Source organism: Nyctibius grandis, chromosome 5 (assembly GCF_013368605.1).
Source record: "Nyctibius grandis isolate bNycGra1 chromosome 5, bNycGra1.pri, whole genome shotgun sequence".
Lineage (NCBI taxonomy): Eukaryota > Metazoa > Chordata > Aves > Nyctibiiformes > Nyctibiidae > Nyctibius > Nyctibius grandis.
In genome coordinates this window covers 65,980,474-65,996,786 of record NC_090662.1, presented here as the reverse complement: position 1 = coordinate 65,996,786, position 16,313 = coordinate 65,980,474, and the positions used below count along the sequence as shown (strand labels likewise).

At 36.7% G+C, this 16,313-nt stretch overlaps 1 protein-coding gene across 1 annotated transcript in view; it reads right to left on the bottom strand.

Moving 5' to 3' along the window:
* Positions 1-5,016: 5,016 nt before the first annotated feature.
* IGF1 (insulin like growth factor 1) overlaps positions 5,017-16,313 on the bottom strand; it is a 55,568-nt gene continuing 44,271 nt past the window's right edge. The window contains exon 4 of the mRNA XM_068401684.1: positions 5,017-5,085. Coding sequence (XP_068257785.1) covers positions 5,026-5,085 — 60 coding nt within the window. The 3' untranslated portion in view covers positions 5,017-5,025. The remainder of the gene's footprint in view (positions 5,086-16,313) is intronic.

The following is a 16,313-nucleotide window of genomic DNA, read 5'->3' as shown; positions in this document are numbered from 1 at the left end:
ATGTCCTCCTCCTTACCCCTGCCCCCCAAATCAAAACAAAGTGAATCAAAACAAAACACCCCCCTCAAAACAAACAGACAAACAATAAAATTATGTGATAATAGTGTTCTAACAGAGTTTGCTGGGGGGAGGGGGAGGAAGGGATGAATGTTGGTTTTGAACAGAAGTTTGGCATTTGGAAAACTTGTTTGCACTGAACAGTATCCTTAAAAGAGGGACCACTATAGGTTGAGTCCCCAAATAAATTATTACTATTCCTTTTTAGACTAAAAATAAAACATTTTAAATATATTGATTATACCTTCAACAGAACATAAGTATTCTATCTAGCCTACAGGTTCCAAGAATCTCTATTTGGGCTTAACTTACCATCATTTCAAAACAAAACAATGAAATGTGAAATTTTGCACATTAGGATGTTCATAGTGACCACATGAAGTTAAAAAAAAAATTCACAGACTGTTAGCCATATATTTCAACTTTTTCTCACAATTTGAAACTGGTGAGAATTAAAAATAGCACCAGTTTCATGTTAGGAATATTTATTTTTTTATTCCTTGTTAAAATCAGATGCATTTCTTTGTGCTTTTTTTTTAACGAATCTTGACTTTTTGGGGCATGCCATGAGTGAAAAGGTAATCAGGTAAAAATAAAAACGTGCTCAATGAAAATCTCAATCATATCATGCCACTGACTTTAAGCCAAACTCTACATTGATTTCAGGCTAAAGTGTGGCTTAAAAATCTTTGGTATGACATAGGACATACTTACATTAATCTGAACAGGCTTTCAGTCATATCCATTGTTCCCTGACTTTAAATGCTTTTCTTCATCTGTATGTCTGACTTGGAGTAAAGATTCAGAATTGCATTTCAAGTCTATGAATTTTTGTGGCATTTTGACTTATTCCTGCCCCATCTCCATTGATTTAAGATTTCTTTGCCATTGCTGAGTGACAAAAAGTTGAAAAATTATGGCTAGTTGTATTTCTATTTTAATAATCATACCTATATAATTGTCATTTTTATACATTAAAAAAATATTTATGCTTTCTTTTATATTTTAGTCAAGTACTTTCTTAAAACAATAGCACCACTTTGGCATTGTTGGCCAAATCAGTAACAGATAAAGCAAATAAGCATGCACTTTTCTGAACTTGTCTTATCATGCACTTGCTTGTTAAAATGGAGGGCCAAGAAGACACAGTGCTTGGCCTAGAGTCTTCATTAATCAACTTTAATCATTGATGCTAGGTCAACAACCAACTCATGGGGCAACTGAACATAGCTACTAGTTGTGTATGGAATTCACTTCTGTAAAGAAAGCCTACCACTAATTTACCCTTTATTTTTTAAAAGAAGTTGACACTGTAATCTGTCTTGGGCAAAAGGTGCCTACTATAATGTGTCTACAGGGACTGAATGCCATATCCTGTTATTTGATTTTCTTTTCTCTCTTGACTAAATGGTACAAATGAGCCTCATACAAGTCTTTCACACAAATGTAAGTATAGGTTTGCAAGTACATTTTGACCAGAGTATAAAATTTATTCATTTTCTATTTAAACTCTTAATAATTAATTATGGTTACTATGGAGATGAGGCTCAAATTTTGCTGCCTTGATGAAAGAGATATTAACTTCAGTGGGTTTAAATCTCCAGTCCTTTTTGAACAAACTGAAAATAATGAGGCTTAATTAACTTTTTTACTTCTGCACTTCAGTGACATTCTGTGTAATAATTGGAGTTTTATGTCTCTTTTAGAACGCAAAAATCTGTGACTTTTGTCATGTGGTTTACATGATATGGAAGGATGGGCAGTGGGATTTTCTTTACCACTTAAGTGATTTACAAGAATCAATGGCATCCAGTGGGAGACCTGTTCCTAAATATCTGGAGTGCTTTTGAAAATCCAGCTGAACCCTTCAATTTCTCTAATTAGAAGTTTTTCAAGTCAGACTACTTTGCACTTCTGGGAGGGAGATGTTTTGGCTCATGCTTCAACTTCTTTAAGCAGCGGATTTATTGAGATTATTAAGCTAATGCAGCCCTTTATCTTTCACACTGACTGGTATATCATGTGCTCCCTGCCATATGACTGGAGATTTCTTACACAAGTAAGCATTTCCCATTTCTCACTTCTATGGTGGTGGAGCTACTGTCCATTTTGTGATACCATTTATTCCCTACTAAAGCAAAGTGTTGCCTTTGAATCTTGTAGCTATTAATTATTTACTGTAGTTTCTTTCAAGAGTTGTTTTAATTTGTTTAGACAGCTGTCAGGTTCTGATGTTAGATATTGCTGTCTATAAGTGACATTTTCTAATTATGATTTCTCAACAGGAGAAATATGGTGGCATGGATATGAGTGCATGAATCCCAAGATAAGACCAAAATTTGAATTAATTTACAGGAACTAAATAGCACAACGATCTATGGTTATTCAGTTATGTTAACAGTGCATCAGTGAAATGTTATCTATAAAGAAACTTGCCACCACAGAGAACTGCAAATTGCTTTTTGCACTCACACCTTTCCTTCCTCCTCGCCTTAGAACTTCAGAGGAGGTAGGGGACAGAAAGAGCCATGGGATATGAAATGGAAATATGTATTATGTCTGTGACATCAAAATAATTGCTTATTCTTAGAATGCATTTTAGAATTCTTAACAGCCATTGAAGTAAAAATACTTCCCTCTCCATCCCCTCTGCCAAAAAAAGGTCTGTAAGAGCTGTGATAGATATCGAAATTGCTACCTCTGTTTATTGAATTGGTGATAAATAATTTAGGTTATTTTCCCCATCTGTTTCTCTGTACTTTCTTCCTTTTCCAACATAACTATTTCAGTCAGTGACAGCTGTGACATATTCTTTTTATTCATTTACTGCTCTGCTTTTACATTGCGATGGCAGCCTATCGTGCTTATAAACATTCATCTCACAGAAAGTGGAGGGTTTAAAGAATTGCATAGGCATACATTGCACTTTCCTTGGAAAAGATATGAAACCCAGATTTTCTATGGGAATAAAAAAAGGAACTATAATAATTTGTTAGACTTTTAAGATCCACCTTTTCTGTCTGTTTCACAAGAAACTATTGAGGAGCTGTACAATATGCAGTCTGTAGAGATTCTTCTCTTGTGTTCTAATCAATAGTTCAGTCATCTACTCCCATGGATGTAGTAGAAAGTAAGGCAGATTTGAGCCTTTAGAGAGACTTCCTTTACAGATCTAATCAAACATCTCCCTAATTTCTCCCTTCATACAGTATTCTCCCTGCCCTCTTTGGGGCTGACCATGGGGTACTTCATCCCTTGTCTGAGCTTACCATGTGCAGGGTGGTGGGAGAAGTTGAGTGGAACCACGTTGCAGTTCTGGACAGGATGGAACAGTGCATTCTCCCCTGCATTCTCTTCCCTTCACTTACAGCAAAGTTTATTGCTCACCTTGGGACACTGTTGGCTACCTGTCCCCCTTTACTGCATGGCCAATCTAGCACTGAGTTGATTTACAAAAATGGAGCAGAGGACACAGTGTTATTCAAGGTAGAATCAGTGCAGTACCTATCAAGGTTACATGGCAGAGATTATCCGGAAATATATGTCTCCCACAAGAGTGCATGAAAAGCTATTGTGAATAGCAGTTTGAAGGACATTATGGTTCATGTCTTCTTGAGGACTCTTTCTACACTGTAATTTGGTGATTAGATTAGCTTTTCTGATTTACAGAGAGATGCAGCAACCTAATTAGTCAATTTAGTCACATCTGATTGTGGTAAGAATTAAAATGGAAGAGAACTTGAGTAACCCTCTGTTACATTTGAATAGAATGCTGATATTTCAGAAACATTTAGGCCCTGATGGGCTACCCTTTGAAGTCATTTGAGGGCTGTTTTTCAAATTGTCTTCTCTGGGCCTAAGTGTCTATGAATTCGTATTCCACATTACTGTAAGTGAAAACACCATCATTCAAACATCTAAAAGGAAACAAGTATCTGAATTTTCTTTTGAATATGGGAAAGTTATTTCCATGTTGGAATCTGAAGCTATTTTAGTTCATTTAAACTGAATGTTTTTAAAACTATTGTTATTTAATCTTTGGCTTGATCTTTTCATATTTACTTTTACCTGTTACTGTTTTGGCCAGACCCTTTCATGTAACAAACTATAAAATAGCACCGTTGTACTATAAAACAGAGATTTTTACATACTGTTTGATATATGTCTATTAATGATATGCTAAATTTTACATACTGCATTATATGGAGGAAGAAAAAAGTTGCCTATACTGTTGCAAAATAATTACCTGGAAGAATCATTAATGGTTTGAGAGCCTGTGTATGCTTTAACTGCTTTTAAAAATCTTTTGTCTCACAAACTGCAATAAACTGCATCTTTGCAAGAGAAGGAAAAATAAAACTGTCTTAAAATAAATGCATCTATAAACCATATTCTGTCAAAATGCCACATATGGAATTATTGGATGTTTAAAACTGTATATGTTACCTTACTGCTGCTGTTACTGGGAATGCCAAACTGTGCAAATATGAAGGGGTAGACAAACAATGTTATCAGACACTGTAAAACAAACAGTTTGTTGCTTGTGTAGAAGTGCAAATAAAAAAACCACCACTTAGACAAGGCTGATGAATGACTCCAGCAGCCAGTGTTCATAGGTTAATTTAGTGCAATTGGATCCATCAAAGGCCCATAAATTTGTAGGCTTTTGAGGAGCACAGGACTTTAAGAGATTTTGTGCAGGACATTTAAAACAGGTTAACAAACAGCAATGTATCAACCACAGAATTTTTTAGCTCTGAGCTGGTTAAAATGTTCTGTTCTCTAAAGACTTAATATTGGAATGTTTAGTTGCATTGTTCACGGGGAGAATGCCCATTGGTTGAGATTGCATCAAGCTTATTAAACCATAGTTTTTTTAAGTCTTCCAATGTTTAACAAATAATTTATTTACAGCAAAGTATCCTGCAGATGGCACATTCATTCTTCATTCTTGTGGATGGCATGTTCTTACATTCTGTAGTTTCTGTTTCCTGTGTTCCCTCTACTTGTATTCTTCAAATGCACTTCCTGAAGGTGTAGAAAAAAATAATTATTCCAGATAGGCTGTATGATCACAAAACTCATATTAGCGGGAAAACAGTTTTCCTGAATGCTGGAATTGTTAGAGCCCTTCTGCCTGTTCACAAAGAACTCAACTATACAAAACTTCTGTACACTAAATTCCCCATTTTCCTAGGCATAAACACTTTGATTGCTGTGATTGTTGATCTTGGCAGAGGAAACATCTGCATACTGGAACTTAGATGGGCTTAGACACACAGTAGGTACCAAAGATTTTCTTTCTTTCAGAACAAACATATTTGCAAAAGGAGGATGTATAGGGGCCAGGGAAATTTAGAGTAGTAACTGTAGGATTTATGGAGTCTCTAGCTTTGGTACCCAGTGGTCAGAGGTTTTCAAAAATGCTGAGTGAGACACTGTTACCTACATTTTGCATAAATGGCATATTAGATGTGTAAGATTTCAGTTGGATAAGGCCTTTGGGAGGATAAAAGGTGGGGGTTTGCTACAGGAGCTGCAGCCATATAATTTGTATTTTCAAAAACGGACAGAGTGATATGCCAGGCAAATCAAGAGGTCTTTGGAATGAATAATGCCCTCAGTTCACTGTCTTTCCATGTGCTGGCCAGTTTCCAGCAGCAGTGATGGGTGTGGCATATATCTTTCAGTTTGATTTCCTTATTTGCTATGCTGGTAAATATTAGCTGGGCCCAAATCTTTGCATATTCTGTACCAGATTAGAGGCAGAATTGTTAAGTGACTCTCCATATTTATAATCTTCATCAGGAACAAAATTCTTAGTTAACTGAAATCATGTCTGTTGTCTTAAGAAAAGCCAAAAATAAATAAATCTCCCTGAGAAAGGTGAAGCATGTGTATGCAGCTCTACCACTGCATTATCTGCTATTTAAGCCCTAAATAAAAGGAAATGTATTCTCTAAAATTTAAAAAGTAATGAAATTTTTGCCTGCTTTTCTGATGGACAGAAAGAAAATGGAAGATAATTTGGTATGTTAGAGTAGTTTTGTAGGGTTTTAAAAAATTATTTCCTATATAAAATACTATTCTATATATAACTTTTCCATTCACCTCCAGTATCTATTAAACATGAAATAAATCAAAAACTGGTAAAAGATCACAAAACTTGAGCTCACATAGGGCTTATTAATTTCCACTGGTTTTGGATTGCGTTCTGATGGATATGAGTTGAATTATTATCTTCAGAATATAAAAAAACCCCAAGCAGTACTAGTAATTGTTAAATTAATTATACCACCACCAAGTAAGAACATTGAGCCAACTAAGATTTATTATCACTGACAAGCCAAATTTGTTAATAGCAAAGTATTAATAATGAAGAAATGTCTTTTTTAGGAATCTGCCATTCTAGATGTTCTAGTCTGAAATGTGATACTAAATGAGGAAGAAGAGATTAATCATCTAGTCACTATTCCTGTGATCAGTTCAGTAGGATACTGGCTTGTCTTCATCAAATTTTGCTAATACTACTATAGAGTAGCTTCCTTAGCATGGATTGAATACAGAAAGAGAAATGTCAACACAATTCTCCTTATCCATAAATTAAAATATTTTTGCTGTTTTGTCGCCTGTTTCTCTTCCAGCTTTTCCAAAACTACCTTTTCTGTCTTTAGTTTTCCCCAAGTTTTACCTTAGTTTTCACCCTGAGGTACTCATTCTGGATGAACCCTTCAGTTTTCACTAATTTTCACTAAAATCATCATTGTAGAGCTTCACAGGAGTCTGCCACTCTTAAGGATCCTGCTTTATGCTACAACTGCCTATATTGGTAGAAAGGAACTAAGAAAACAGGAATTCCTTGATTCATCTGCCCTGTGTTTTTCCTCATGGCAACAAAGCAAAATATCCTCGTCAATGCTGCCTCTAGGTGCTCCTCTTTGAAGACAGTTTACCAGCATATAGGAAAAGTTTTATGCTACATTTTATTTGCAGAAAGTCATACATTCTTAAAGGCTGCACACTCGCGATGTATAAAATGGACAGTGAGAGCCTTATTATGAAACATCAGCCATTTTGCATTGCAGTGGCTTTCAAAGTATACTTAGAATGAAAATTAACTGTATGTTTCCCAAATGAAAATATAAAAATTCTCTCCACTACTGTTGTTTGGCTTTAAAATGGCTTTATCATCCAAATAAAGCAAATACAAAGATGCAGCAGGGTTTCAGTTATAGCTTTTAAGACTGACATGTAGATGGAAAAAGAGCTGTCATAATATACAGGCTAGCTTTGAAATTGAGGGAAGATGGCAGGTTACTTTTAGAACAGTTTCTTTTCTGGAATCAGCATTTTGATGAATAACTACAAATAAGTGGCACTGGTGGTGGCAGATGTAACATGCATGCCAGAAAATGCTTTGACCCATATAACACATTTTTTCAAGTATGCAATGTTGAGACCATTGGGAAAAAAAAATGTGTGAATACCTGAATCAGGTTCTCAGACCTGCATTTACACTGATATAGAAAAGCTTGCCCTATTTCTCGTCTTTGGAAAAAAGGTAATTAGAAATAAAATTGTTATCTGTGATGCTTGTTTCATTGTCAGATCCTCTGAGCTGACATTCAGACCCAGACAAAGACAATAAGCATTTTAAGATGAGAGATGCAAAATGTCAACTTTGCATAAGCCAGTTCAATGAACAGAGGAGCACAGACTTCTAACCTATCACCTTAAGGATAAATCTTTGGAGACAGGGCAGCATTAACATAAGGATAACAACTACCTCAGTGATAGTAAAGGTCATTTAACTAAGCTGCAAGGGTATTGGGAAGCATTCAGCAGCATTCTTATCCTATTAGAATGGACATTCAAACCTCATATTGGCGTTAAAAGATATCTTGTTTTATTGGTAATAAATGGAAAGTCTAATGTTTGTAGTAACCGGCATGGTATCTTAGCTACGAACTCTCTGGGGTCTCTTTGAAAGCTTTTTAGTTCTGTGGGCAGTGTGATCAATAACATAATAACAAGGCTGGAAAGCAAGCAATGGGAGAAAATAATTTTCTGCAGTGAAGAGGCCAAGTTCTTCTATCTGTTATACCTAAAGGGGTTCCCTCATTGGCTTAGTAATGTGGCATGGCTGTAACAGAAATTAGGATTAGTTCCAGTTTGCATATTTTGGCCTGTAACTGTATCTGTGAGTTGATACTGAGCCAATTACAAAAGAATCTGCCAATCTTAGAAAGATTAATAAGAAATGATGCAATACTTTTTCTGTTTTCTTAATGGCATTTTCTTAAATGAAAAATATTAATATCTTTTCCCTCTAGCTCTTAGTCCTACTTAGTATTTATTTAAATTTTGAAGATTAGAATAAAATCTGAAAAGGATTTTTAGGAGAATCTGCTTCCTAGTGATACTTTGTTGGTGTATATATATTTATGTGAATTTTCCACAGAAGAGGCCTAGCGAAGAGTAAGGACTGAAAATCTGAGGAAGAGCAAAATTGTATCAAGATGTACACCTCTCTGGTCCTTTTGCTCAGGGTTCAAGGGGATGGCTTGGCACTATGTTTTTTTTTTTCTTTCCCTCTTCTTTATTTACTGGATTTTAAAATCAGCCTTACCAGTGTTCACATTCATGTAATAATTTTCAAGGTACCTTGTAGGCTTAAATTGATAAGAATTTTGTGCCACTGCTTCTGTGACGCTGCTTCATTCAAAAAGGTCACAGTCTTCCTTCACGGACACAATTGTTGTGGAAATAGCTCAATTTCCTTTGCTTGAACAGAGAACAGTTGTTTTTCAATGTTCTATTCACTAGTTTTCCATATTGCTAGTAAAACCTAATTCACTTAAGGGTAAATAGACTAAACTTTTATTAGTATTTCTCAGAAGAAAAAGAAACAAAAGAATGAAAGAAAAGCTAGATGGAACCATGTACACTGAAGACAGAACTTCAATTCCGCTTACTCCTATCTCATGGTTTAAAACTCTAAACATAAACTTAGTGTAAAAATACGTGAAAACATTACTTTGCTTTCCAGCACAAATACTGAAAGTTTCTCCCTGTTCCGTACTCCTACCTTACTAGCTGATGTATTAGCTCATTAAATGAGATTTTAATCTGAAAGCAATGTCAACAATTATTCTCATAGTTTTAGGTTAAAAAAAAAAAATCTTGATCTGTAATGTCCTTTGGTTTTGCACCTGTTCTCTTTGTTGAAAATTCAGGGATATCTTTCTCGTGTTCAGAAATGCTGACATATGATTAAGTTGTGTCCTCTTCAATAATCTCTGCTTATATACATAACTAAATGCAACTAAGGTATAATTTTATAGTAGATTTGTATTATGCAGTTGATCACTTCCTACTTTTTATCAGTTGTGGCAAGATGAACACCTAGGTATCTCATTTTTTAACAGTGAGAATTCCACTGAAAGCTTTCAACAGAGTAGTCAAATAGCAAGTAAGTAAACAAAATAGGCTTTGGATGAGTATAATTGACGAGTGATCAGTAAATGAGTGAACAACAGATCCTGAAGGTTGGTTGGATTATTTGATCAAATGTTTAGGTTTTCCTTACTCTTTCAAAAAATATGATTTTTCTCATGAATTTTCAAATGAAATTTATTAAAAAAGAAAAATGCTAAAAGAGTAATAGGAATATTTGCTGGATTGTGGTCCTGCAAAAAAATTACCTATTTGTTTAAATGTACAACTGTTTTAATCAAATTTAATTTTCACAGTATTTTAACTTTGTTTTACTAGGATCTTGTTTTGAATAGTATTATAATTAATATGAAAAGGTGAAGTACTAAATTTCAGTAGCTTAGTTAAGATGGTCAGAAGCAAAGTGAGGGGATTTTGAGTAATATTAAAGTCCTTGAAATCTGAAGTTTTGAGGAGACTGAAAATAGCTTAATGAAGATCACTTTCACCACAAAAAAAGATAGGGCTGGTCCTGGTTTCATGGAATAAAATTGATAGAATCAAGTTTCTGTTAGATTTTGTTTCAGTTTGTGGCCAGCCATGGAGACCAAGGCCCTTAACAGTTAAATCCAGGGCAGCTGACCCAGGCTGTCCCACAGGTGTATTCTATAGCATTAAAATCAAGTTCACTACAAAAGGAAAAGCTTGCTGGGGACGGGTGGCATTTTTTTTGCTCTCCTCTTTCTTTCTCATTCCTAATGATTGCTGTTCCTGGAGCAACTTGCCAGTGCTCTGTAGCTATGTATAATTTTGTGTGTTTTGGATTATCATTGATACTGGTTTCTTTATTTTATTAAATCTGTTTAACTTTACACCCCTTAGTCTCCCTTCTTTTCCCAGTTCCCTTCCTCGTTTGGGGAAGGGACATTGGGTGAGACAGCAACTGTTACTGTTTAGCCCCGGGTGTGGGCTAAATGAAGACAGAGATATACTAATTAATGTTAATACTATAGATATTAATAATAGAAATGTATATACATTGAAGTAAATGAAATAAACTGAAAAAAGAAAACCACTCTGTATCATCCTTGGTCTTAGTGTTGCAATGGGATCTAAAATTATTCTGTTCCCTTAGCTAAATAGTCCAGAACTGTTGTCCTGAATTATTTTTTTTATGTCATCAATCTGAACACTAAACTGAAAGTCAAATTTAATTACCTAGCTTTCCTTAGGAAGCCTATTAGAGAAAACCAATTGCCCTACCAATTGCATTGTAATTATTGCGTATTTTATGCCATTTCTATATTTCTGGTCAGCTGCTCTTGTCCCGAGTAATCTGAATGATCAGGGCAATATATTCTAGAACACAGATTGACTGAATGTAGATTATATGAATGAATCCTATTCTATTTTAAAGGAATAGTTTTCCTTTGTACATCAAGTTCAGAGGAACAGAAACAAAAGATATAAATGGCTCACTAAATCTTAGCTAACCATGTTGTTTTTGTATAAAAGCTGCTTCAGATATGATTGTTACAGCAACATGTGAAGGCTATTGAAAAAGCTATTTGTATAAAACTAAAGCATTTTCTCATTGACCATCCATTGTCCAGTTGTCACCAAGAAGACAACTTTTCTCCTATGCCAGATTTGAGCATTTAAAAACAGAACTGCCACTTCACTGTCTATTTCCTGTACCCCAGCCTGGATATATTTATTGTTTCATACTGGAGAAAGCAATTTGAAAGCTCCAGAAGGCTCTCAAACTGCAAACAGTTTTTTCATCCCAGACAGAGCTGCTGACCCAGACAGGTTAGGTGACCTCTGTAGGCTTCGACTCAAAAAATATAAAGTATTTCAGGGAGTAGGGGAGATGATACTTCTTTTTAAGTAGGGGACACACACTCTGGTGAGACTTTGATGTCCTTTAGATGGATGCCTGAGAAGGATGTTTGCTGGGCTCTAATAGAAACTACATATTACTGAAGTTCAAAACTTACTCAAGACCCACAGTGCTGAAACCCTGCTGGAAAGATACTCAGAGTTATCCCATCTAATCACTGGAGACTTTAGGGTGATTAGCCTGTAGCCATCATGCTGTGCCCTGATGCCTACCTCATTTCTCTCTGCAAGTTATCGTATGTGTTTTTTGCATTCATTGGCTGCTCCAGTTTAAGGTAATTTTGTCATGGGCTGGGTGCAAAAGAAGTGGTGAAAGCTGGACATCTAAATTAGGATAGAGTTAAGGCTGGGTACGTGCTCCATTGTATACAGCAGCTGTGGCAATCACAAAGTGCTTCTAAATGCCTTCTTCATGTCTTTTTTTGTGACTCTGTGAAGTATGCTGTGTACATAATACCCCTAAGTCTATCATAACAATGTGTTTATTTCTTACTTTTCAATATACTTTTATATTTATTTGTGAGTAAAGGTCTTAGAATAGGACAAATAATGGTCCTATAGAGAAAGAAATATTTTGTTCATTAGATACACACAAATAAAACTCTACACATACAGTCTCTCTAATTGGATTAAAACTAGTTCATGATGTTGGCCTTATATCAGCAAATAGTCATTTTGGAGTTCCCAGCCCACATTAATCATTCAGTGCCTGGCCCTTATCATTCAATATAATGACCACTCTCCATCATCTTTGCTAAGTCGTGGGCAACGGGAGAGGTGCCTGAGGACTGGAGGAAAGCGAATGTCACTCCAGTCTTCAAAAAGGGCAAGAAGGAGGACCCGGGTAACTATAGACCGGTCAGCCTCACCTCCATCCCCGGAAAGGTGATGGAGCAACTTGTTCTTGGTGCTGTCTCTAGGCACATCAAGGATAGGGGGATCATTAGGGGCACTCAGCATGGCTTCACCAACGGGAAGTCATGCTCAACCAACTTGATAGCCTTTTATGAGGATGTTACCCGGTGGATAGATGATGGTAAAGCTGTGGATGTGGTCTATCTTGATTTCAGTAAAGCGTTTGACACGGTCTCCCACAGCATCCTCGCAGCTAAACTGGGGAAGTGTGGTCTGGATGATCGGGTAGTGAGGTGGATTGTGAACTGGCTGAAGGAAAGAAGCCAGAGAATGGTGGTCAATGGGACAGAGTCCAGTTGGAGGTCTGTGTCTAGCGGAGTCCTGCAAGGGTCGGTTCTGGGACCAGTTCTATTCAATATATTCATTAATGACTTGGATGAGGGAATAGAGTGCACTGTCAGCAAGTTCGCTGATGACACAAAACTGGGAGGAGTGGCTGAGATGCCGGAAGGCTGCGCAGCCATTCAGAGAGACCTGGACAGGCTGGAGAGTTGGGCGGGGAGAAATTTAATGAAATATAACAAGGGCAAGTGTAGAGTCCTGCATCTGGGCAAGAACAACCCCATGTACGAGTACAAGTTGGGGACAGAGCTGTTGGAGAGCAGCGTAGGGGAAAGGGACCTGGGGGTCCTAGTGGACAGCAGGATGACCATGAGCCAGCAGTGTGCCCTTGTGGCCAAGAAGGCCAATGGCATCCTGGGGTGTATTAGAAGGGGTGTGGTTAGCAGGTCAAGAGAGGTTCTCCTCCCCCTCTACTCTGCCCTGGTGAGGCCGCATCTGGAATATTGTGTCCAGTTCTGGGCCCCTCAGTTCAAGAAGGACAGGGAACTGCTAGAGAGAGTCCAGCGCAGAGCCATGAAGATGATTAAGGGAGTGGAACATCTCCCTTATGAGGAGAGGCTGAGGGAGCTGGGTCTCTTTAGCTTGGAGAAGAGGAGACTGAGGGGTGACCTCATTAATGTTTATAAATATGTAAAGGGCAAGTGTCAAGAGGATGGAGCCAGGCTCTTCTCAGTGACATCCCTTGACAGGACAAGGGGCAATGGGTGCAAGCTGGAACACAGGAGGTTCCACATAAATATGAGGAAAAACTTCTTTACGGTGAGGGTGACCGAACACTGGAACAGGCTGCCCAGAGAGGTTGTGGAGTCTCCTTCTCTGGAGACATTCAAAACCCGCCTGGACGCGTTCCTGTGTGATATGGTCTAGGCAATCCTGCCCCGGCAGGGGGATTGGACTAGATGATCTTTCGAGGTCCCTTCCAATCCCTAACATTCTGTGATTCTGTGATTCTGTGATTCTGTGATTCAGATTTGTGCCTGTAGTGTAGCCACACTTGTTTGTAATTTAATGGCTAAAGATCAGCACAAACATAACCTATAAACAGACCAGCCTTGCTCCATTGAAGTAAGTTATTCTACCAAATTGTGCACGGAAGGAATGATCTGCTTAAGGAACGGGAAAGTAGACCATGTACAAAAACACTTAAATCAAAATCCAAATCCTGGATTAAAAAGGTTATGAGGAGATGCCAAGTAAAAAATACATTAGAAGTATGAAAGGCGTAAGAAACTGATTATGTATGAAAACTGATTGTGTATGAAATCATTACATTACAAACAAGTGTTGCTACAGTGTACAACTGTACGACATCTTATACATTTCACTTAAACCTTCCTTAAATCTTGTGTGTAATTAAGAAAATATTAGGTGTCATATATATTAACTTACATATATATTAATTTTATATATATAAGATACGTATCTCATATAACATAATAATGAGAGAAAATTATTCTAAAACAGAAAAAAATTGCTCAGCTGAAAAATAATTTGACTTTAGTATAATTCATTTTTAAATTAAAATCAGTGACATATCAAGACTATGAATTAGCTAAATGCGTTCATATTGGGGGAGCCTATCCAAAGAAGAAAGTATGAGCATAGCATTATCTTTCTTAATGGAGGCATGTACAGCTGACTGCAAAAAGAAAAAAGAAAGAAAAAATAATTGCATGAGAATATGTACTAGAGCTTTTTCACATACAGTTTTTATTAATGATTTCTCTTACCTTCCCTGCATTTTCCTTTTATCTATCATAAATCTGAATAATAGTTTCTCCTACCCCTTCTGTATTTTTTTTCCACAATCTAATTTTCTCCATCCACAGACATTAATGAAAATTTCAGTTTGTTTTTCCTGTCAGATTTCTGTTATTTTTATCACCAAGTTCCCATCAAGAAGCATTTATGGTTTTTCTGCTTCTGTTCACCTCTCTCCTGCTTTTCCCATACATTTTCTTTAAAGGTGGTGTTTTCTTTAATATTAATTTTTCTCTAATTTTATTTTCTCTCCCCTTTTCTCAAAACTCTATCTTTTCTGTGTGATGCACCATGGTTTGTTTAGTTCTTCAATATTTCTCACCTCAGCCTCTTTGATCTAATTCCCTCCCCTTTCTTTTCCTCTGCTCCTCATTGTCTTTTTACTGCCTTTTTCACGTCTTGATTTTTTCTCCTTCTAATTTCCTGGATGATTTCTTCTGCAGCTAGGTTCTCTCAATTACTATGTACTCCCTTTAACTTTTTTCTTCTTCCAGTATCCCCCTCTACTACCTCCCCTGCTGCTGCTGCAAGATGCAAGGCCTTTCTTCTGTTCCTTCCTGCTTGTAAGAAAAGTTGTTCCTGCCTATCATTTGAACTGGGAGGAGGACAGCTGCCGAAAGAATGACATCATTCCTTGGCCCTCCGAGGAAAGTGGTGTGGAGATCCATCAGAGAGCTGGCAGATATCTTGTCTCCTTTTACTCGAAGTTACAGAGTGTTTTACCCATCACCTTAGCAACAAGTATGGGAAGGAGCAACAGATTATGGGCCAAGCCTGTTTTCTTCTTTTCCTGCAAGTCTTAAATATATGTGTGCCCAGACAGGAATAAACCACAGGGTTTTCTTGTCTATAGTTGAGCTCTACCTGAAGACAACTTCACTTGTCTTGTGTGCCTTTTGAGATGTTCATGGCTAAGGCGATACTTCCCAGGAAGAATCATACAGCCATTACTTAAAAGGTTGAAAAATCTCGAGGAAGAGGTGAAAGGATTCCTTTCTGTGGATTTACTTATGGAAAAGAAATGGATGCTGGAACGATTACAATTGTTCTGTTCATAAAGATAATATTAAGGAAATTAGTATATAGTGCTGGTTTCCTGAATTCCTATGAAATCTTAGGTTTTCAGGGAGTTCCATTTCTTATAAGAAAAAATTTTCAGATAACTGCAGGAACAGGGCCAATGTGTGTGTGGGACAGACAGGGTCAACAGCAATAAAGTGTATCACCAGAGGCTTACAGCAGATCACAGATAACATGTAAAACAGATGTTCAGAACTCGAGCAGGAGAGACAGTTGGACATGAGCTTAATGGTAGCCTAGACTAAGATGGGTTTTCTGACCTATAGGCTCTATTGAGGAGAGATGAGATTTAACTACATATATGTACAGTATATCTAGTATGACAGTAATAAAAGTCTGGGTACTCTGAACTCCACAACTATACAAATAATACTAATGAATATTTGAAGTGCTTGGAGAATATCCATATTAAACATTAAATAGTTAAAATTAAATATGTAATGATTGCAGTAACCATCCAGTTAATTTAGTTCTGATAAATAAATTTTTAAAAAGCCAAAATAATGAGGAAAGAAAAAAAGTAATTTGTTCATTTACATGTAAAATAAATAGCAGAAGAGCTATGTTTTCCCTCTTGATCACTCACTCTAGCTTTTCCTGACAAGGAAGAATGAGTGAGGAAATTCTGGATAGATCAGTTGTTAAACATTCAGTGTTTGCTTTCTCTTTTGAAATAAGTCTTAGGTGCTATTTATGATTGGATGATGTCAGTACTTGCCATTTACTACCCAGTAGCAGGATAAAGCCTCAAAACTACTAGCTTAGCAATTCCATGTTTTATTCAGTGTTCTAAGAGATAAGATAGAACACACCATTTCCTT